This window comes from Cyanistes caeruleus, chromosome 1 (genome assembly GCF_971803275.1).
Source record: "Cyanistes caeruleus chromosome 1, bCyaCae1.hap1.1, whole genome shotgun sequence".
Classification (NCBI taxonomy): Eukaryota; Metazoa; Chordata; class Aves; order Passeriformes; family Paridae; genus Cyanistes; species Cyanistes caeruleus.
Genome location: NC_141701.1, coordinates 46,845,499 through 46,868,340, shown reverse-complemented (window position 1 = coordinate 46,868,340; position 22,842 = coordinate 46,845,499). Strand labels below are relative to the sequence as shown.

At 37.3% G+C, this 22,842-nt stretch overlaps 1 protein-coding gene across 2 annotated transcripts in view; it reads left to right on the top strand.

The window, feature by feature from the left end:
- Positions 1–22,537, top strand: part of TTC39C (tetratricopeptide repeat domain 39C) — a 37,865-nt gene extending 15,328 nt beyond the window's left edge. For both annotated transcript variants that reach the window (XM_086890240.1, XM_023921237.2), the window contains 10 exons: positions 2,047–2,401; positions 3,788–3,956; positions 11,029–11,122; positions 11,964–12,071; positions 12,576–12,685; positions 13,426–13,549; positions 16,469–16,566; positions 17,469–17,573; positions 19,293–19,331; positions 19,961–22,537. In XM_086890240.1, the coding sequence (XP_086746366.1) occupies positions 2,047–2,401; positions 3,788–3,956; positions 11,029–11,122; positions 11,964–12,071; positions 12,576–12,685; positions 13,426–13,549; positions 16,469–16,566; positions 17,469–17,573; positions 19,293–19,331; positions 19,961–20,050 (1,292 nt within the window). In that variant the 3' untranslated portion in view covers positions 20,051–22,537. The remainder of the gene's footprint in view (positions 1–2,046; positions 2,402–3,787; positions 3,957–11,028; positions 11,123–11,963; positions 12,072–12,575; positions 12,686–13,425; positions 13,550–16,468; positions 16,567–17,468; positions 17,574–19,292; positions 19,332–19,960) is intronic.
- The last annotated feature ends 305 nt before the right edge of the window (positions 22,538–22,842 follow it).

The following is a 22,842-nucleotide window of genomic DNA, read 5'->3' as shown; positions in this document are numbered from 1 at the left end:
ATTGGTGGATGGGTGAAAAATTATTTGTGTTTTTCTTCCTGGAACAGTTTGACAAGAAGCATATGATGCTACGCAAGTTGGTTTCTCATATGCTTAACACATTTTATATTTTCTTTTCCACCCTCGTGGAAGTATTAGAAATACTTTCATCATAAAGTTCTTGGTAGACCAGATTGACATTAGCTTCCCCTGGCAATACTGAACTACCTTTTCTTGGTATTTATCACTACTGTCATGGGTCTAACTGCTTTCATGTCAGGAGGTCAGCTTTGTGATTTGGCTTGATTTAATTTTTATGTCTAAAAAGTCAGAAATTCCTTGTTTTAATTTGTTAGATTGTTCTGTATTGGTATAGGAATATCATATCAATTATGGTTATGATGTGTTAGTGAACAGTTTAGTGACAGCACACCAATGGAAGTAAAGTGTAAAACTGCTTTTTTTTCAAACCACATCTTTTACATTTCATGCTTGCAATGGAGCACAGTAGTTAGCTGTGGGCAGAATCACTATCTTTAGGAGAAGTAAAATGTGGGGTTTTCTTACTACCTGTGTGCTCCATTGCTGTGCAGGGTTGTGTGAGCATTCATCTTGTGGTGAGCCACATAACTTTTAAAGTACTCTGTGCAGCCAAAAAGTGACCTAATTGCTTAAAATTGGAGTAGTGTTAGTCTTGTAATGCAGCTGAATTGAGGTTGGGGGGTTTCATTTTTATTCTAATACTTTAATACTCATCTCAAGAGAGAGGATTATTTTTTTTAAAATATTTCCAAGTTCATGTTGACAGAACCCGTCTGTCATAACTGAGAATACAAATTTTACAGTCTTTCTCAGTACAGTTTTTTTAAGACTATCAGACTAGCTTCATGCCCTCTTAGTATAACAAGAATCCAAAAAGAGGTAGTCTAGTCTGTGATGTTACTTTCTCTAGAAATTTGGGGCTTTTTTTGTGATTTGTGAGGGTTTTTGTCAAAGACATCAAAGGCTTTTATAGAGTTGTTTGGTATTAATAGCATCTTGCTTTTCTTTGACACACCCCACCTGTTATGGTCTAATTCTGGCATTAGTTATAACACTGATCTTTGCAAATCTGGCTATATTTGTTTAGAACACTGCTGCTATAACCATGTTTTTATTTTATTTTTAGTTAGTCTTTGTCACTGCAGTTCCTACCTCTCAGGGCTCTGTCACAGCCAAAATGCTGGTGTCTGTTTTTACAGCTAATCTGTGCAAGATTGTTCCCCATTTGTTTCATGTTTAACGCTTATCATTATTAAAGGGTGTCCTTGTAACAAAGATGATTTTTGTGTAAATAGACAAATTGAACACCTTCATCTTTTGATGTCAGGCCTTTTTTTACCCTGCTGTAAAGATCACAGACTGAGAATACTGTCATTTTCCAACAAGAATGCTCAAGACCAGATTTCTAGGGAAATTGAGGTACCCACATTGCATTTTAAATTAAGGAAGTTAGGCAACTGAAAAATATTTAAAAACCATATAATTTTTGTGTGTTTTCTTTTTTCTTTTTTGTCCTTAATTGTAGGGCACTGTGTTCATGTGAAGGGCAGGGAAATGATAATGTTGAAAATTTTACTGTCTAACCCAAAGGAGAAGCTTTCCTTAGTATTTTCCCATCAACTATCTTGTAACACAATTTTAAGAGAGGAGGTGTAATCCCTTTTGAGTTTTGCTTCTCTCTACTAGACAGCCATTTTATTGCACTCTACAGTGGAGCAAAACCCAGCATTAAGTTCTTTGATTGCTCTCTTTCTCTCTGACAGATGTACTGCCACATTGCTGACTGCAGGTGCCTTTGTGTTGTGTGCTGCTGTAAAATCTGTGGTTGTACATACTGAAGTTCATAGTGCCCAGTGTGCAAGACCTCTCTGAGGGAACAGTAGATATTACAAAATCCTTTATACACTAAGTTGTTGCAAATAGAGCATCCTGGGTATGGAAAATAGCATTTACAGTATACTTAGGATGTTTGGCTTCTGAAGTATGTCCTTGAAGTATTTATTTTCTTCCTTGATTTTTTTATAGCGTACATAAAAGGTGGGTGGATACTCCGAAAAGCCTGGAAAATTTACAATAAGTGCTATACGGACATTAATGCACTTCAGGAAATTTATCAGAAGAAAACAACTCAGGAATCTTTGACTTCTGATGCTGCAAATGATAATCATATTGCTGCAGAAGGTGTAACGGAGGATTCGCTAAACAGACTGAAAGGTGCTGTTAGCTTTGGATATGGACTTTTTCATCTTTGCATATCCATGGTGCCCCCAAACCTGCTCAAAATCATCAACCTGCTGGGTTTTCCTGGAGACCGCCTACAGGGGCTTTCCTCACTGATGTATGCAAGTGAAAGTAAGGACATGAAGGCCCCTTTAGCTACGTGAGTAGCTATATTGAAATGCTTTGGTAGATAACTTAGTACTAAAAGTAAGTAACTGGGAAAAACTCAAAACCAGAAAGTCATGTTGCTTTAAAGGAAACAACAGCAGGTAAAATAAACTGATAGTTTGTTGTTTAACATACCATGGTTTAGTAAATTCATTGCTTACTAATGTATGAGATCTCTGCTGTTAATTATTTACATGTATTTGGGGTTTGGGTCAGTATTTTGCTGTATTCTTCAGTACCTGCTGTTCTAATGTTCTGTAGTTTAAATGCCAGCAGAGTAAATAAAAGCTCCCCTGAAGGCTGTGTGAATTTACCTGAGTTACACTCTGCTGTGGAGAGCATACTACTTAGTATGAGTCACTGGACTCATTTAGCCATTTTTTCTTACTACTAACACAAAACATTTTCAATGGTTTTCATTTTTTTTTAGCATCTCAGTGAAATGAGATGTTCCTTACAGTATTTTTAAGAGAGTATTTTGTATGTATTCCTTTTCCTAAGACTTCATACTGCGCTCAGGTATTTTCAAGAGCTAAAGGATTGGCCAGACCTAATTTAAACTGCCCTCATAAATGGCTTTATTATTCCATTATCTACAAATATCTACAAACTAATGCTTTTATTACTGGACCTACAGCAAGTACCATCAGGTGTCAATTTTGAAATACTGACAGCAGAGCTAAAGTTTCTTCTGCTTCAGAAGAAAAATTGTGATTCTATTAGTTTCAAAAATTTTAGGATTAAATATTCCTGTTGGTCTTTCTCAATTCCAAGGAAGAAAAATGATACATTTGGAGAATGATTCCTCCTTTAGATAGTGTTGGAAAACTTTGTGCTCTGCCTTTGTTTCCAGGAGCAATGTAGGTCATGTAAATATCTGCCCTTCTGAACACAGGATATGTTTTGTTTTCGTATTGATTTCAAGAGTGTCTGCTGGTGTGTGCTCAGGGTTTTTTGTTGATTTTTGTCAGGACTTTTTGGTTGTTTGGTTTTGGGATTTTTGTTTGCTTTATGTTATTATTTATTTGGCTTTTTTTTTTGTTTCACTCTCTAGTGAAGAGTTAGTTTTCAAAGTTTTATTGTGATTTTTTCTTTTCTAAAATGTACTGAGTTCTAAAGGCTCAATTGCTTTGATCCTATGAGCTCAATTGTTACTTTGCCTTTGGGTAATGTGCACTGGATTGTATGTTCAGGTGCAGTTTAGGAATATGTAGGATGCATGGCAGTAGTATTGTGTTTAAAGTATAAAGCCAGATTGTATAATACAAGATTCATATCTGTCTTTGTCTTCCAGAATAATTTAGAAGTTTGTGTAGAATGTTATCCTTAAATTTCTGTTTACAAGCTGTAATCCTTTTTACTCTTCTATTTCTTTTAGATTAGCTCTGTTGTGGTACCACACAGTTGTTCGTCCCTTTTTTGCCCTTGATGGCAGTGATAACAAGGCAGGATTGAAGGAGGCAAAAGAAATTCTTGCCAAGAAAGAATCTGCTTATCCAAATTCTTCTCTATTCATGTTCTTCAAGGGAAGGATACAGCGATTAGAGGTATTGCGTATTTTCATTCTTCAGCCTGATTTTTCCTCCTGATTGTTTCTTTTGTTTTTGTGATGTGAATGAACTGTGCAAGCTTCAGCAGATTGTGACTAAAGATACAGGTACATGGAAAGATAAGAAAGATTGGATCAAGTCCTTCCTAGTTTCAAGTTCACATGCAAAACTTGCTCTTCTACTAGGTCTGTCTGAATTAATAACATTTTGAAATTCTTTTTCAGCTACTTGATACTTCTGCAACTCTGCTAAAAGGAAGTGCATTTGGCCACTCAGATTTCTTGAGCTATTTCAGTTTTGCTTGTCAAGCTAAAATTGAGTATTATCTGCTGAGTACATAGTATTTATCTTCCTCTTGGTTTTGTGCATTGCTCATATACAGCTAATTCTTTGCAGTAGTTTCCCTCAAATAACTACTTCGGTTTTCAGAGGTCACACCAGGATGTTTTCTGTTGCTAAGAGTGAGCTCTGACCTAAACAGATATGTATTCACTGAAAATGTGTTTGTGAATGCTATTGCAAAGCATTATTCAAACACTGCAGCAGCCTTGTGGATTTTGGCTGAATTATTCTCTAAGAATCTGTTTGAAGTACTACTCAACTCCTAGCTGCTGCTTTTATCAGACCAGAATATTTTCTGAGCAATTACGTGAACCAGAAAACCTAACACAAAAGCAGAAGCCCAGAATGTTCAAACCCTTCATGTCAACATTATAATTACAAGAGCTAATTGAGATGTTGATGGCCATTCCTTGCTAGGTTTGCCGTTAAATCTTTCAGATGTAGCTCAGTATTTTCAGAGAGGTAGTAACAGAACAGAGGAACAGGCTTCAGAGAAGAATGCCCTTTCAGATTTGCAGGCATACCCCTGCATGGGATTTGAATGTTGTTTTTCTTTTTTTGATGTCTTTCTGAAAGCAGTGGTGCATTTTGGAAATTACATTGTCACAGGCAAGTTGTCGGTCTTGAGAAAGTATTGCTGTTGTCTGAGTAGGAAAGACCTTAGTGGGTTTTATTAATTTATATGCCTCTTCCATTCTCATGGTAAAAATCAAATTTGTTGGGAATAACTACACAATGAATGCAGGGTATAAATTGGTATTTTAATGTAAGAAGGAATAAAATTTAAATGATTCTTTTGACTTTCAGGGAAAGTTATGGCAAAAGTCTAAGCATAAATTGTTAATAAATGGAGTGTATGTGTAAAGAAAGAGGATATATTTGGGATAAGTATCAGTTTTGTGTAGTCAGTTCCTTTCTGGAGAACTGTAATATTTCAAAGGAGAGTTGTTTAAATGTAATCTTACTGCATTATTTAATGCACAAAGACTGTATGGAGATAGTGCAGTTTAGCTCCAAGTGAATGGCGACAGCATGGCCATGTTAACTAAGTCAGTAGCTCAGGCAGGCAGAGTGCTGTGCATTATGCTGTGTAGCCATGCCCTTAGTCAGCAGAAAGCTTTTTGGTTGCTGGCAGGAATTAAAATGTCCCTTTGCTATCTATTCATGTGTGTGTTTTCATGAGAGCTTTTCCATTCAGCAGCCTCTTTCCCCTCCCCCCCATTATTTCTTTTTTCCCAGTGGTGCTCTGTCACTGAGGTTTTGCTATGTCCAAATGTTCCTGTTAAGTGTCTTGGTCTCTTCTAGATTTTGTTAGGACTTTTCCAGCTTAATTTGCTTAAAGGCTGTTGCCATAATAGCGAAGGAAGGAATGTGACTGTTGGCAATGGCATGGGGAGCTGCACTGGGTTTCTGCACAACACACTTGTGGTTACCTGTGTCCTGAATCTGGGCATTGGTCTTACAGCATCCATTGCATGTTGGTGTGTCCAGCAGGACCAGGGCAGTGACTGTCCCCTTGTGAGGGGCCACTGGTGAGGCTACACCTCGAGTAGTGTCCAGTCCTGGGCCCCTCAATTAAAGACAGACATTGAGGTTGTTGGTGTGTCTGGAGAAGGGCAGCACAACTGGTGAAGGGTCTGGAGCATGAGTCCTTTGAGGAGCAGCTGAGGGAGCTGGGGTTGTTCAGTCTGGAGAAGAGAAGGCTTAGGGGTGGCCTCTCTACAACTGCCTGAAAGGAGGCTGTAGCCAGCTGGGGATCAGCCTCTTCTCCCAGGCAGTGAGTGATAGGATGAGGGACATGGCTTCAAGCTGAGCTAGGGGAGATTAAAGTTCCACATCAGCAGTAATTTAGTTGCACAAAAGGTTGTTAAGAATTGGAGCAAGCTGTGCAGGGAGGTGGTGGGATTGCCTGAAGGTATTCAAGAAATGATTGGATGTGGTTCTTGGTGCTGTGGTTTAGTTGCCAAGGTGATGATTGGTTAAGGATTGGACTGATCTTGGAGGTCTCTTTCAACCTAAACGATTCTGTGATTCTGAACCAGACGTGCACAGACACTCACATTACAGGCTAATAAGCTGAGTTGTAATTTCCTCCTCATTTCCAAGAGCTCCTGCAAAGCCTAGGAAGTGCTTATTTGGCCTTCCTTGAAACTGTTAGTGCATAGGTAGGTTTAAATTCTTTCCAGTGGGCATAGGATATTATTCCAGGTGGCTTACCAGAATTTTATTTTAATGTATATGCACTTAAAATTATACCTTGAGCTGAAGCTTATCTACTTTAGAGTCCTTCTTTTACATCTATCATCTCTTAACAGTTTTATGACATAATATAATAGTACAGATAGATAAAAGGCCCCTTAGATGTCACTCAGAAGACCTTGTGTGTTCCATTTATGGTTGTAGGGTTTGTGTTAGGGCCTGCTAGCACTCAGTCTACCAAATTTTTTCCTTTTGCTTTTTTGTAGCCTTCAGCTGATGGTATATTCAGCTTCCATTAGGAAACCTTCATACTGCATGTATGTGTCTTTTCTTTTCTATGGAGAAAAAACAAGGAAGGAGCATTGTTCAGACCATGGACACCTGGAGACAGGGAAACTGTTCAAAACACAGGAGCAGTAATTCAGGACTGGACAGTGAGACACAAATCTGACAAAGGGAGAAATTGCCAAGAAAGGCAGTCAAGGAGAAAGCACTATCTCTCTGAAACCTTCCTGTCTATAAAAGACAAATGAACAGCATGGGACTGAATAATGCTATGTGCCCCAAAAAGCATGAATGGATATTAGTCAGTAAAACCCTTAGCAGACTTCAGTTTTCAAAGAAGTAGCCTTACAGGTACAATAAATGTGGAGCAGATAATCTGCAGGGTTTTTTTTCTGGAGTCACATTTTTGAGGAAAAAGTCTGAAAGCGTTTGGAGACTTTGAATTGAGCAATTTAAGGGAAAGGAAAGAAGGATGATCTGGGGAGACTGGAATGAAAATGCACCAGGAAGTTAAAGGTTGCACTGCTAGGCTGATCAAATGTCTTTTTTCTTTCCAAAGAGTAGGTTAAGAGACTGTGTATTAAAAGTAACATTTTTACTGACTTTTGTGTAATTCACTAAGGCGGCTTTTATGGACATTTCTGTGCTTGATTTGTGATTATATGGTATGTATTCCATCCTCACAAGTATTTCTTTGTCAAGGTCTGACAATTTCTATCTTTGAAATAACTTACCTTTAAAGCTGGTAGTGATATTTCATGTATGCTTAAACTACTGCAAACAAGTGAGAATTATGTTTTATAGTTAGACCTAAAAGGTACATAAAAATAGAGTTGGTATTATAATGGCTGAAACCCACTGGTCTGAAATAGGTCCACAGACACAGCCAGAAACTCCATTTCTTATTACTGTGAAAGTAAAAATATTGCCACCCACATTCTAAATGTGTATTGTCTGATACTAGAACAATGTTAATACACACAAGTTTAGTTTTGAAACCAAGACTTCCACTATTCAGGTGTGGTTTTGTAGCCAGTAGTGGAAGATGGACATGGTGGTAGCATGGGAGAGGGCAGTGAGAGGTGGTGTTCTGGATCTTGCCCATTTCTGCTTTTCATCTTCCAGTTTTGCTTTCTCTTTTCTTTTTTTTTTTTTTTTCTTCCCTAGTCAGCAACACTGTTTAAAATCTTTTAAAATCATACCCCTCAACAATAGTTTAATAAATTGATAGCTTCATGGGGAGAGCAATAAGGGTATAAAGCATAAATAAAGTATTTGAAAAAGTCATGAACTGGACATGGTTGGCTTTGCTTTAATTAGGAACTCACTCCCTGTGTGTGTGCTGTGTGTGTGTATATATATATATATATATATGTATGTGTATATATAAAAAACAGGAAATCTCTGGCTGCAAAAAAATCCCTCAGGTTCTGAGGCTTGACCCATATTTTCCATTGGTGTAGGTGCATGTAAATAGTCTGAAGGAAAAAGTAGCAACTACTCCAGCTGACACCAGTGGTAGCTTTAGGTGTGCTAAGTTGTGGTTGATGAGCAGGCTGCTGAAAATGTGCTGTGGTAACAAGTGCTTAAATGTAGTGTCTACAAGCACTGTTGCTTTTTAGCTACCTTTTGTAGATGTTATAGTATCAGCACCTTCATTCTTATTTAGAGGTGAGAGGCTGTGGTATAGAAAAGCAGGCTGAGGACAAGAGTAATAGCAAGCATTGAGAAGTCTTAAGTGAGCTTTCTGGAAGACAATCACAGTGATGTCTAAAGTAAAAAAAAAATTGAAGATGTATAATGTCAAGATTTATTTTCAGGAAATGTGCTGACTTTTCTAGTTACTTTTTGCTATAAAGTACAGTATCTTAGTTTTATTCTAGTTTGATTTTGTGACTTGTCTAAGGGAAAAATGGGTTTTAGTGTGTTAAGGAATAGAAAGTGTAGGCTTTAAAACACCCATATAGTGTCCTCTGGTATAAATTGTTAGCTTTTAGAAGTTGATTTTTGGTTTTCCCTTGTTTCTGAGCATGGTTTCTTAAAATCTTTATGAGTTCAGAGTGGTAGTTCAGAATAGAGATCTTCTGGGGGGAGAAAGGTGTCCTGAGATTTCAGAACAACTCTGGGGAAATGTATGCTGTCACTGGAAGCCGTCTTGTCTTGGTAAGCTCTGTAGATGCTTAGTTGTTGGGTTGGGGCTTTCAGTTTTAATATGAAGTCCAGAAATGTAAGACTAGGCTTCTCACATTAGGTTGATAAATCCTCTTTATGGTTTTGTAGTTCTGTGTGTTACATATTTTATGGTTCATCTTTTTTTTGTCTTTATATTATGTCCAAGAGAAACATGAGCGATGTCTGTTGAAGGAATTAAGTGTGTGTGTATGTGTGTATGTATTTATAAAGCTGAAAAACATCAATTTCAGATGCAGCCAGGATGTTATGCTTAGACTCTTAGGACTTAATAATTCTTTTTATTTGCTCTTTAAACAGTAAACAGATAGTAATTAATTTAAGAATTAACACCAAGAGTAGTAATTCCTCTTCCAGGATGTTGCTGCAATCCCTGGAGATGATTGAAACTTCAATTATTAATGAATGTCTCTGAAACATACTTGAATGAGCTTGATGCTGGAGGAAAACTTAGGCAGATGTCAAAACACTTGAGAGATCTAGAGAGTTAGAGAGGTGGGTTATAGAAGATTTGAATATTCAACAGTCTGAACTTGTATATTGCCAGGTGGTTGGTATTTCCTGCGCTGCCCCAGGCAGGTGTACAGCATTATAGACAATGAGTTGATGGCCAGTAGTCATTGTACGGAATAAATGATTTCTATTTCAGAATGGTTAGGGGTTTAGAAGGCAGTATATCTTTGAAGAGGACTAAATATCCAGATTTTTTTTTTCCTTTTTTTCCTCAGAAGCATTGAAAACATAGATTTACAGAGATTTTTAATTCCTAGCACAGAAATAAAGTTCTAAACTGATTTTATTTTATTTTATTTTTTCTGTAAGACTGGCCCTTTCCAGGTAGTTGTGTTGGGGTGATACAGCATCAGTGAACAAGGTGTGCATGGCCCAGGCTTACTGACAATTCTGAGGGCAAATATAACTCACCTGTCTTTCTGTGTTGTATTCTGCCTTGCCAACAAGCATCTTATTTCAATCACTGTTGTACTTTCTAAGTATACAGTGTTTATACTGATACAGCTGTGGCTCCCTGTGCAGGCAGTTGTGCTGTCTTGATGCAGTGTGTATTATTTACAGTTAAATCATTCCTTAGCAACTAAACCAGTTTTCCCTGATGAGACAAAGGAGGAAAACTGATACAATCATTTCAGAGCTCTGTGTGTGCCTGGACTTAAGCTACTATGCTGCAGATCTTAGTAGGAATTTTTGAATTCAGTTATGCTGGCATAGATGGTGGGTTTGCATTTTCAAGGGTTTCTTTTGCTCACATGCTTAGTCAGCAGAGAGTGGCTTAAAAATTCTTCTGTTGTATAAATTATAATAAATGTGATAATAAATACAGGAATGCTTTTAAAGCTGGTATAGGCTGTATTGGAATATCCAGTATGTTTAAAACTAATTAAATACTGTTTTTCACTCCCCCCAATAATGATTGATAGGGGGAAGTCCCATCCCAGACTGGGAAAACCACGTAGTCAAAAGAACTATCATTCTAGTTCTTAGCAAAAAGAGCTGACATTTTTCTAAGTTGTTGCTAGCTAATGATTTTATCAAAATGCTTTTTCTCTCATATGCTTTTTTATCTTATTACATGTCATGCAGCATTTATGAATTCTCTATTAACTGTTGCTTAAAGGGGTTTCTGGGGGATATGGGAAGAGATTGGAAAGTTCAAAATAAATGAAATCATAATAAATGAAACACTAAAGGTGTCTCTTGTACAGGAAACTAAACTTAATTGGCAGATGCTAAAAATATGACTTTTAAAGGTGGAATGACTAGTACAAGTAGAAGTGAGATTACTTAAAAGCTTACTGCACAAGCCAAATGAATTTTGGACTTAATAGCACATAGCAGGAATACAGTCACTGATTTTTAAGGTTGAAGATTGAGACATGGCCTGACCCAGCTGCTACTACACTATTAGACTCCTCTAATTTTTATCAACTACCTATTAAAAGAAATATGAATTCTTTTCTTTATCACAGTTAGATTATCCATCAAATTTTAAATCTCAGGTGTCTGATTTTTTTTCTTTTTCTTTCACTTTTGTTAGTGTCAAATTAATAGTGCCTTGACCTCATTTCATACTGCTTTGGAACTTGCAACAGACCAAAGGGAGATTCAACACGTCTGCTTATATGAAATAGGTAACGTTGGATGTGTTTGCACCATAAATAGCTCACTTTCAAGTTTTGACTGGCAGCTTCAGTAAACAAACTGGAGACTTCTTACTAGGATTTTAAAAAAGGTTTTAGATTACTGGCCTTTGTCTTGGATAGATTATAGTAATAATCTTGTTTAGACAAGTAGAATTCAACACTTCTTCATAATAAAATTGTCTGCAAGTACAAGGTGATGGAAAACCAGAGTGTAGACTCTGGAATCAAGGGCAAACTGTTAATCTACTAAGTATTATTTAAAATTAGAAAAAAATACATCTGACTTGTCTGTAGAGTCACCATTTCTATGCTAGAAATTAATCAGTTTAGTGAAGCCTCACCATTTTCAGGGTCTGTATTTCATGTTCATTTCCTTCTATCAATAGTAGGATATGATATATGGTCTTAATTTGCATACAAGTCTTTATAGTGGAGAAGATAGGTTGCTTCAAGCTTTAAGTGGGATCTTGTCACAGTAGAAAATAATAAGGGAAGAAGTAGTAGCTTTGTAAGTTTCAGCATTCTACAAAATGTAGTATCTAAATTTTAAAAATGAGAGCTTTTGGGGTATAATTTTGTTCCTGCTCTGAATTGTGGTTTCATTATTTCCTATGGAATCTTCTAATTCAAAATGTCCCAGTAAATTCAAACCAGACTTTAAATGTACATAATTTGTTTTGTTTTTAATTTCCCAGTTACTTTTATAGTTGTTAAACATGCTCCAGCTCTCATAACAAAACATGCATGGCAGAACTGTGTGTTTCAATAATGTTGACACCAGGTTTGAGTTACTGTTATTTCCCTGAAATTAAATCAGTGTTGCTTTTAGGTTGGTGCAGCATGATAGAAATGAACTTCAAAGATGCGTTTGAATCCTTTGAAAGGCTTAAAAATGAATCCAGGTGGTCCCAGTGCTACTATGCTTATTTAACAGCAGGTGAGTATACCCAGGGTGTTGGGTAAATGGTAAGTGAGTGATGTGGTAAGGTTTTGGCATTGTTTTCTTTTGGGAAACTTGCTGGCACATGTAGTGCTTTCCACACTGCCTGCTGCACATGCAGCTTTGTGCCAGGCTTGACTTGGACAATCGTGTTTGTTTCCATAATGAGCACTTGCATGCCCATACATGTACCTGCCTGTCTGTACACCCCTCTCCACGTAGATAGAATTATTACCACTTTACAAGCTTGGTGGTATTGCTTCCTTTAATGGATATAAAAAGTAGTACTGAGTTTTTAATGAATGCAACAGTACCTGTGGGAGTTGAGATTACCATGTTGGTCAAATCCTGGATAATTTTTGATAAAATTTGATAATTTGATCATTTTCTGGAGGTGAGTGTGTGGAGATTTTTCTCTGTGACTATATGATGTCAAATCTTAGATTTTCCTGTTTCATATCACAGTACTGTTAATGTATTCTTGTTTCTGTGTTCTTGCAGTGTGTCAAGGAGCCACTGGTGATGTCAATGGTGCTCAGAATGTGTTCAAGGAAGTTCAGAAGCTTTTCAAAAGAAAAAACAATCAGATTGAACAATTTTCAGTGAAAAAGGTTAGTTTTTGCATGGGCTGACTTGTTTTGGAACTTGACAGTTCTTAGTTCGGTGTTTTCTTTAGCAGGTTGTATATCTCTTCTGCTGTGCTGCTTCTGTAGAATTTGTGGGAAGGAATGGGTTGGAAAAAGAATAGTGTCATTGGAAGGACCTAACAAAAGAAATGAATTAGCTATTCACTCTATAACTCTAATAATATAACTTTATATATATAATATGTTATATATTATATAATAATATAATAGAACTTTAATAATTACTCTATAAGTAATTATTAAAGATGAAAATACATGATACTGTAGTTGCTTTGGTTATTTTCCTTCTAGCTTTGCCTTTCTTACTCCTTTTTATCTTGTCTTGTTTGTGAAAGCCGTAGTTGTTTTTGAGAGCTAGGAGTTGTCTAGGAAATAGCTCTCAACTGATGATCTTGCAGATGGTATTGTCTTCACGTCCAGTCAGTGTATATTGGGACTGTGGAATACAGTAAAACCCAGTCAGGCTGCACACAAGGAGGTTATGATTTTGATCAATATGTAAGCCCTTTAATTAGTTGAAAGATTTTGATTTTTAGTCATAAAATCTTTAGGCTAAGTTACTGCTGACTTTATTTTCATAGAATTGTTGGGTGACTTTATAAATCAGTTAAAATTAGTGTTTGTGATACATTGTTTTTGAATATCAAGTTCCCTCTAAAAGAACGAATTACAGATCTCCCTTCCTTCTTTCTCCCACTTTGCAGGCAGATAGATTTAGGAAACAAGTGCCAACCAAAGAGCTCTGTGTCCTAGCTTCCATTGAAGTGTTATACTTATGGAAAGCCCTTCCAAACTGTTCCCTCTCGAACTTACAACACATGAGTCAAGGTATATATGGCTCCTTGATTTATTTATTTGCATTTTAATGAGATGTAGGATTTTATGCTGTAGTGTGGAACAGCTAATTGCAGTAGCATGAAAATTTTAACTTGTGTGCATGTGTCATAGCAAAATACAGGTGAGTAACAAAAGAATAATGACAACTCAGCCTAGTGCTACATTTTTACAATTTTTTGGGAGATGTTGTAACTGCCTGCTGCATATAACTTCGTTAATCATCGTTTAAAATGAAAGAATAGCATGATAGTTACTGTTCCAAGTCACTGAGCAAAATGTAATTCAATTAAACCTAGCAACAAAATTGAAAAAAAGTTAAAATTACCTATTCATTCCTGCATGTCAGTTTTCTTCTGAAAGGAAATAGGGAGTTTGTAAGTTTATCTGTGACATGGGAGGTGCTCTGTTTGTCCTGGGACCTTCTTAGTGGTGAATGATTGCCTCTTCCTTAGTCTCCAGCTGACTTTAGGTGTCTGTCACATGAAGCTTATGGTAGCAGTGTGTATCATGAAGTGTTCAGTGCTTCTCACTCCATCCAGCAATCACTCATGTTTGCATTCCGCAAACAGTTTCAAGATGGTTAAAGAGAAGCTCAACATGACCTGTAAATGTGCATTGGCAGCCCATTGACTGCATCGAAAGGAGTGTGGCCAGTAGGTCCAAGAAGGTACTCTGCTCTGCTCTGGTGAGATCCCACCTGGAGTGCAGTGTCCAGGTCTGGTGTGCTTAGCACCAGAAAGACATGGACTTGTTGGAGCAGGTCCAGAGGAGAGACACGGATTATCAGAGGGTTCGAGTACCTCTCCTATGAGGATAGACTGAGACAGTTTGGGATGTTCAGCCTGGAGAAGCCTTCAGGAAGTCCTTAGAGAACCTTTCAGTACTTAAAGGGGACCTGCGAGAGAGCTGGGAAGGGACTTTTTACAGGGGCAGGGAGTGACAGGAACAGGGTTAATGACTTTAAATGGAAAGAAGGTGGATTTAGATTAGATATTAAGAAATTATTGTGAGGGTGGTGAGGCACTGGAGCAGGTTTCCCAGAGAAGCTGTGGCTGTCCCGTCCCTGTAAATGTTCCAGGACAGGCTGGACGAGGCTCTGAGCAACCTGGTCTGGTGAAAAGTGTCCCTGCCTATGGCAGGGGGCTGGAACTAGAACTAGATGGTCTTTAAGGTCCCTTTCAACCCAAACCATTCTAAAATCCTCTGATTATTACTTGCACATTTAGAAAATAAAACAAAAAATGTCTGCCATGGGATGCTTTTTTTTTTTTTTTTTTGGGGGTAGTTGTGAAATTTTGGGGATTGTACAGAATTTTCATGTTAAGCTAGAAAACTCAAGTACTGAATGCAAGAGTCAGGACTAGTAGCGGCGTTAGTTCCAGCTTTAATTTGAGTTGACTTGTCCATTTAAATTACGTGATGGCAGTGGGTTATATTCAGATCCCTAGTTTTCTAGTGTCACAGAGGTAATGGTAGGCTTTAAAATCAGATTTACTTACATCAAAATAAATTAGAATTTTTTTGGGCTATCATTTGCCTTCCGAGCAGTCAGTTTTAGAGGGTGTAAGGAGTTTGTATTATCTCCTACACACTCAGAGGCAGAATAGGTCTCACTTGTGTAAGCTTCCAGTCAGTGGTTCACATTTTAATGTGAAATAGCAATATAGGTTCAAATTCAGAGATACACTGCTTGTAAGTTTGACACTGACAAATATGTCTGCATCAGCCATTCCTGATTTGAAAGTTTACTGTGCAGTGAGTGTTACCTCTGCACCTTATGTGTATTTCAAAAACATGAGTAACAGGGGTGGGTTATTTTCCCACATTTGTTTCCTCTTGTCATGAACAATTGGATTGTAATTTGTTGGGGTGGAGTTCCAGCCTTTTCCACAGGCCTAAAACTTGACTTAAAGGAATTAATTTGTATCCACTTGCATCTGTGTAAGTAAAATGCCAAGTAACTTGAGACTTGTAATCCACATGAGAGCTGACAATGCAAATACTTCATGAAGCCATCTTACAGTTATCCATAGGTGGCTTCTTTGTGCTGTGGATTATCTGTGTCGTGAATGCAGAGTTGGGTAAGCTCTGGCAGGGTTTATGCTGTGAGGCAAAATGTTTAAGGAGCTACACTTCTCCAGACACAGCAGTTATGGGATAAAAAGCCCTGTAGTCTCTCCTTTCTTGAGGTGCTGGTGCGGGCAAGTGCAAATGGCTCCTCATGGAACTGATTTAGCAGAGCTGGCACTAATAAGCTTGATCAAAATAGAGTCTGGTTGGTTTAGAAAGATTCAGTTTTTCCTGGAAACAGAGCTGAGGCACAGTCTGTCCCCAGATTGTGGACCAGCTAAGGTCTGGCAAATTAACCTTATCCTCCTATCATCACTGAGAATTGTGATGCCAAAACACCCTAGTCTGGGTGTTCTTAAGTCCAGTACAGATTTTTGTGCGTCTGTCGCTTGGCTTCAGTTCACAAAAAATCAGGTTTGTCTGAATTGCTTGCCTTGTGTTCCTTCTAACTTGGACTGTGAGTTTTTCTTTCAATATGTGGGACAAACAAGTGTCCTGTAACACCAGAAGGAAATTATAGTTCCTTAGTTTTATCTTTTAGTGGATATTTCAGAGAGCAGTAGAGATGAGTTCTTCTCTTGTGAGAGTAAGACACCAACTGCCTTTGACTTCATTCATTCCTGTTAGGAATTGCTCTCATGAGTGATGGATTTCTTGAGGAGGTTCGTACGGGATGGGTTGTATTTAAAAGAAAACAACTTACTTGGCTTTCTCTTAATGTTACTAGCGTCTCCTTTTTCTGGTACAATTTAAATAACAGACTAAAATACAATGTAAATCACAGTTCTTGTCTAAGAAAGTATTTCAATTCATTTGGTTTACTGGAATCTTTTTTTTAAGCTTGTCATGATGTGGATGATCCATCAGCTGCTGGTTTGAGGAATTTGCTTCTTGGTGCCATACACAAATGTTTAGGAAATTCTGAAGATGCTGTTCAGGTAAGTAGTTAACTGGTAATTTCCACCATTATTCCTACTTTATAAACTATTATTTTAGAAACAGTGAATACTTTTGAGTAAGAGTGTTAAGAAAGTTATTAGTTTTTCAGTGCCATTGATCATTCTGGTTTGTGAATTCTAACTGAGTTTCTTTTAAAATCTTCTGATTTAACATGTCCTCATTATATTCTTTGCTGTGAAAGTAATCGGCTTTGTTGATGAACATGGCAGTTAAAGTAATAACAAGAGTTAAGGGGAAGCTGGGAAGAATAAGAAAAAAGTTCTTGCTCTGCTAGATGTACTTTGTCCACCAAAGGAAGTTTTTGGGTGTTTTTTAATATCTTGGAGATTGACCTTTTGAAAGCACAGGTTTGCTACTTCTTCTCTGGACATATTAGAGAGAGGGGTTTGGTTATTAGCACATACCAAAGAATAATTTAGTCACTACTCCATGTTTTGATCTGTAGATACAACTTTCCTTTTTCCTCCCCAAAATAGAATGCTGTTCATATAAGCAACAAGATACTGACTTTAAACCCTTCCCCCTGCCCCGTTTCTCTCAAACATACCTTAAATAATTTGGGTACTTCATCTTTGATGTCACAGTTTCTTGTTAGAGCTAGTATTTTTTTTCAATAGGAAGTTGGAAAACTCTTGAATCAGTCACTATAATACTGGGTAAAAATCCAAACGAATAATTTTTCTTTGATACAGTAGTGTTGGTGAAAACATCTAGGAAGCTATACCATTGTAAATTTTTAATGCATTCTCATTTTAGATTTGGCTAATTTCTGCAGCTGAAAGTTGAATGGTGCTTCTGCATTGTTTGGAAGTAACAACCAGTCAATTTTAATGTACCTCTACAGTCTTTGGTTTCTTTGTTTCCCCTTTCATTTTCACAGTACTTTCAGCGAGCTGCTAAAGATGAACTCTGCCGTCAAAGCAACTTGTATGTCCAGCCATATGCTTGCTATGAACTTGGCTGTATCCTGTTAGACAATCCAGAGGTAATAGCATGACCTATTTTTAAACTTAGAAAAGTAGTGGAAGGAGTCAACATACCATTATGCAATGAATGAAACAAAGCTTGTAGGTGACTTTGCATATTAAGTTTTATAAACTTTTATACCTTAAAATATACCTTTTATATTTAAAAAGTTTTATACCTACCACAAAGAAGCTTACGACTTCGTGGGGGGAGTTCAATCCAAGAAATGGAATGTGTTTTAGGTCACCAAGTTTTTTAATATTGAGAGTGTTCCTGCTGATGGTGGCAACAAAGGCCTGACCAGAATGCCCTGGGTAGGCAGGGATTTCTTGTCCACAGGTAGTATTCAGTGTGGTAGATGCCTAGGGTCCTTTTCTTATCTATTTAATATCCTGTTGAATGCCATTCAAAGTTCACCTGTACTTATCCTCTCCAAAATAGAATTTGATGCCTTCCTAAAAGAGTGGGTTTCTCTCAGTCATCTAAATTCCATTAAAGCTGTTTGTGTGGGCATTTTGACTTCTACTCTGAGTAGTGAAGGTTCTGTTTTCCAGGATGAGGAAGGTGATCATTCACCTGGCTTTCAGATTGCCCAAATGGCTTGGCTGATGGTACAATTAATTGTTCAGGTCTTTGCACATACCCTACCTCAGAGAATCTTAAACCAGAGCAACTTGTGCAGCACTCTTGGTGCTGTTTCCCTCCTCAAATGTGTAACTCCAGTCCTTGGAGTTATGCCACCTTGTGTCATTAATCAGATGGCAGGTTATAGAGGAAGTGGTTACAGGGTAGTCACTTGAACCCCCCCACTTCACTGTATGTAGTGTATGAAGTAGTTGGGCTGATAGTATCTCATATTCTTAAGATTCTGTTTTCAGTTGGTTTTGGTGTTGTCAGGTTTAGCTAGCTGAGCTGAACCTTCCCCTTAAAGGCGGAAGGAGAGGAAAATCTTTCACTAAAAACAATTATCATGGCAAAGGTTAGAACTAGAAAATGCTTTTAAAACTAATTTTCTTTTTGAAAACCATCCTGTCCTTTGACTTAGAGCTGGGCTTTGAAGCCTGGAAAGAAGGTCTGAGTTCCATAATGTTTCTGCTGCCTTTCTTTCCACATTTATGTTTAAATTTGATCATGTCTAGTGCCACTAAAAAAAACCAAAAAACAAAATGTGGTGGGTAGTGAAGGTATGTTAAGATTTGAAGAATGTGAGAGCAGTCCTTCTGTCCTTCCTTTAGCTGAATGTGCCTCATGTAGGGTGTTTGAGGCTGATCAAGCCTCAGCTGAAGGAGCTGTGGTAGCATTTAGCATATGAAGGATGTGGAGGAAACTCCCTCTTGTGGCACTCAGAAAATGAGAAGGTAAATGATGCTTGACTTCAATAAAGTGGGATGGGGTAGGGGAAAGTGAGAGCTAGAACTAGAGGTGAGTGGATCCTGTTTATACAAAATTTTATTTAGTAGCTGGGGTGTTGTGCTAGAGCTCCATAATGGTTAAGAAAGAGAAGGGAATAGGATTTTATAATTTCTGTAATTTCTCCTTTTTTAAAATACTAGAAATACATTGCAGTGCTTCTTTGTGCCTCTTTAGTATTTCCAGTTTCCTAATTTGAGAGGGTTTTGTCTGCTCAGTACCTTTTTCAAAGGTAGAGATGCTACTCCGGTCTCACCATCTCATTTAGTTAAAGTATTTTCTGTAACATTTGTGATGTGTTTCCAATGCAATGTTTGTCTTTTTGTAGACTGTGCCAAGAGGCAAAACCTTACTCCTCCAAGCCAAGGTAAAAACTAAGGCATTTTCTAATTTAACTGTCAGAGATGAAAGGGCAGATTGTGTTTTCAGGGGTTTGGGGCAGAGGGAGTGGTTGTTAAGTGGTGGTGTCCCTCACCTGTAATCTACAACTCCTGTCACATAGATGTGCATTAATGTGCATGATACACATTTATGTGTGCTCCATAGATAAGTGCTGCTAGGTCAGCCATCACATGGAGCCCATATCACTGACAGCAGTTAGAACCTGCAGTGTTAGAACCTTGATAAGTTTTTCAACCAGTATTTGGCTACAGAAATTTTGGAAATGACAATTCTCCATTCCTTGTCTGTCCCAACTGGTTCCTGCCTTGGGCTTGTTGGGATTTTCTGGAGCTTGTGGATTAGTAGAACCTTTCAGAACTTTATGGACTCCAATCTGCTCTCTTTACCAACTAGGAATTTCTGTAATAATTCCTTTGCTGTGGGTAGTGTGAGGATATTACAACATGCAATTGCCAGTTCACCTCTTTTCTTTGGACTCTTTTGTAACATGATTTTTTAAGCATTAATAGCAAAAATATCTTCATATCCTGAAGTGAAGGAGGTTAATAGGTATATGTTTGAGGTTTTTTACCTTGGGTTTTTTTTTCCCTCCAGGAGGAATTTGCTGGCTATGACTTTGAGAACAGATTGCACGTCCGCATACACGCAGCCTTAGCCTCTCTAAGGGAAGTGGTTCCACAGTGACTGACAGGAAGGCTTGCCATCCTTTCCCACAGTTCCTGCACTTTAGGATGAAGCAGAAGAAAGAGCTGTTGGGAAGTCCAGCTTTTCTTCTGAAAACCACTTGTGCCAGAGACACTTTCCTAGTATGGTCAGAGTTGGTATAGCTGAGTAAAAGCATTACAATTTTAACTCAAGGTACATCAACCAGGAAGAAGGTTAAGTGACCTTGTGTTTTTAACTCTTCATTTTTTTATTTTGTTTAAACCAATCTGAACACAATTACTTGTAACTCTGTGGGTGAGCCTAAACAAGCACATGATTTACTTCAACAACATTGGCAAGGTTGGTTTTTACCTTTTAAAACAGCTACATCTAAAATTTGCCAGGAGAAGCACTTTTGGTTTGGTCAGAATAATGCAATATAAGTAATTGGTATAAATGTTGAAGCTGGAAATAGAATACTCCTTTTTCTCCAAGTGTCAGCCAGTACATAGGAGGAGGAGGAGAAGGAAAACTGTTCAGCCACAAAAAGCACATCTTACTAAATTTTAGAGGCTTATGCCAGTTACCTCATGATGGCTAATGGTGAATTTTAAACCTCTCACCCCCTTTTATCCTTTATTCCTTCCCTCCCAACCCAGCTCATATTTGTGATACGAGTGATGTCAATATTTAGGTTCTTTGCTTCTGGTACATTCCAGACAAATACTTTGACATGCAGCTACTGCTTGGGCAGTTCTTATTTTGGCTCTTATATTCTGAATATTATGTTAAGATTTTACATGTTTTTCATTCAAACTACTGGATCCTTACAGTAGTGACTTTTAGAGATATTTTAAAAACCCACAATCAAACAAAATGCCAAGCCACAAATCTGCTTTGGTAGTTACATCAATATTACAATATCTTCAGTCTCTGTATAAGTATTTCAAGCCTGTGAAGTTATTGAAATACCTCAGAGAGCCTAAAACTTTTGTGATGAACGTATAATTTTTAATACTTGGCCATCAATGTGCTTATCTGTAGCTTTTTTTTTTTTACTTCTGTCTGTAATTTGTAGTATTCCCTTATATTTTATATTCAGCTAATATTATATTCTAGGAAGGTAAATATTTTTTTAAAGAAGCTTATGAATGGAAATCTGACCATAATGTTAGTTGAATTACATTACTTTGCCAAGCTAAGAAAACTGGATATCCTTGGAAATAGTTATCCAAAAGCCTTATCTTTACTTTGGTCAGGTTGCCTTAAACAGTTCCTTAGCTTAAGCTTTTTTTTTTTTGTTTCTTCTTAGCTTTTTGTAGAGCATGTTGCCAAAGTTCTAGACTTTGCCCACACCTAACCTTCATTGATATGCTTTTGAGGTTACATCTAAAGCAAGACTGATATGGAGGAGAGAAGTACTGTCCTGTTTGGTAGGCCAAATGAAATGGTTGAGACACTTTCATTTCTCTCTAGAAAGATACAGTTCTGCTATGAAAGGCATTCCTAGAGCAGTTTAATACTTCTGTTGCAGTTCCTGAAGGAGAGGAGGAACTCTTTAAAAAGCATTTTATTTTTCTATAGTCTAGGAGTGTTACAGGTACTACACTGCATTTTTTTTATTTGACTTTGACAATAATAGAGTCATAAATGAGTGTTCAACCTTATTTGGTCAATCCAAATAAGTATTGACTAGAAAATGATATATTGTATATGTATATAGTGACTGCTTAGAGTTCAAATAATTATTTTAAAAATGGGCTTTAATGTACTTTAAATCTTACTTTGTCCTATCTGACTTTTAATGTTTTGTAATCAGACAGTCTGTTCTGGGTAAATAGCTGGGAATGGTGCAGCTACTGGCAAAATTCTCTTCAAATACACTCCTTAAATATGATGTGAGACTTGGCTGTTCAGGACACAAAGCACCTGCATGCGATTTGTGTTGGGATATTTATAGTCTGCATCCTTGGAGGTAGTTAGAAAACTGTAGTAAATTTACTAAAAGGCCTGTTCTCACCAGGTCAGGAGTGGGTATAGAAAGACACTATATGTTCATGTAACAGTTCAATAACTCTGTGCAGCTTTCCTGTGGGCTTAGCAAATCACCACAACTGTATGTTTCTGTATTAATTTCCCCCCGCCCTCGTAGGAGACCCTCCTACACTGTATATGGCAAAATTATTTTTTATATTAGATTGTGCCTGTGATGAGAAAAAAAAAATCAATGGTCTTTTGTGTAAACTAGTAAGTTTTTATACTTTGGAACTCGGAGGCATGGTCTAATAGCAATAATGGAATATGCATCTTGCTAATTAATATATTAAGGCCATCTTTACTGGGACAGGTATTTTTTGTTGATGTTGATGCAGTTTTTATCTCAGTACGACTTATTTCAAATAAATAACTAGAATTTTTAGATGTCACAAGGTGGCATATTTATTGTGATGTACTGTAAATGTTGTTAATTTACAGAACTTGCACTTTTATATTTCTGACTAAAATTAAAAGAAATGTGGACATGAATTTTGTTCCTTTGCTTCTGGAGTTTGACTTCTAAGTGGTGGCCTCCTGAACAAGATGATACTAACTTCTGGGAAAATTTGTGGGATGTTAAGTGACTCTGTAACAAAGTTTTCCAGTCAGCAATTGCCTCCAGCCTTTTTTCTTCCACTAATTACAGCTTCCTGGATTAGCAAGTGAGTTACATGTCACATTGTGCTCAACCATAAAGTCAATGGAGCTGTAAGGTACATTTTTAAAATATCAAATTCACTTGTTCTTCATTGAAGAAAAGGAACTACATACAATTTTATTTATTGCATTCTTGC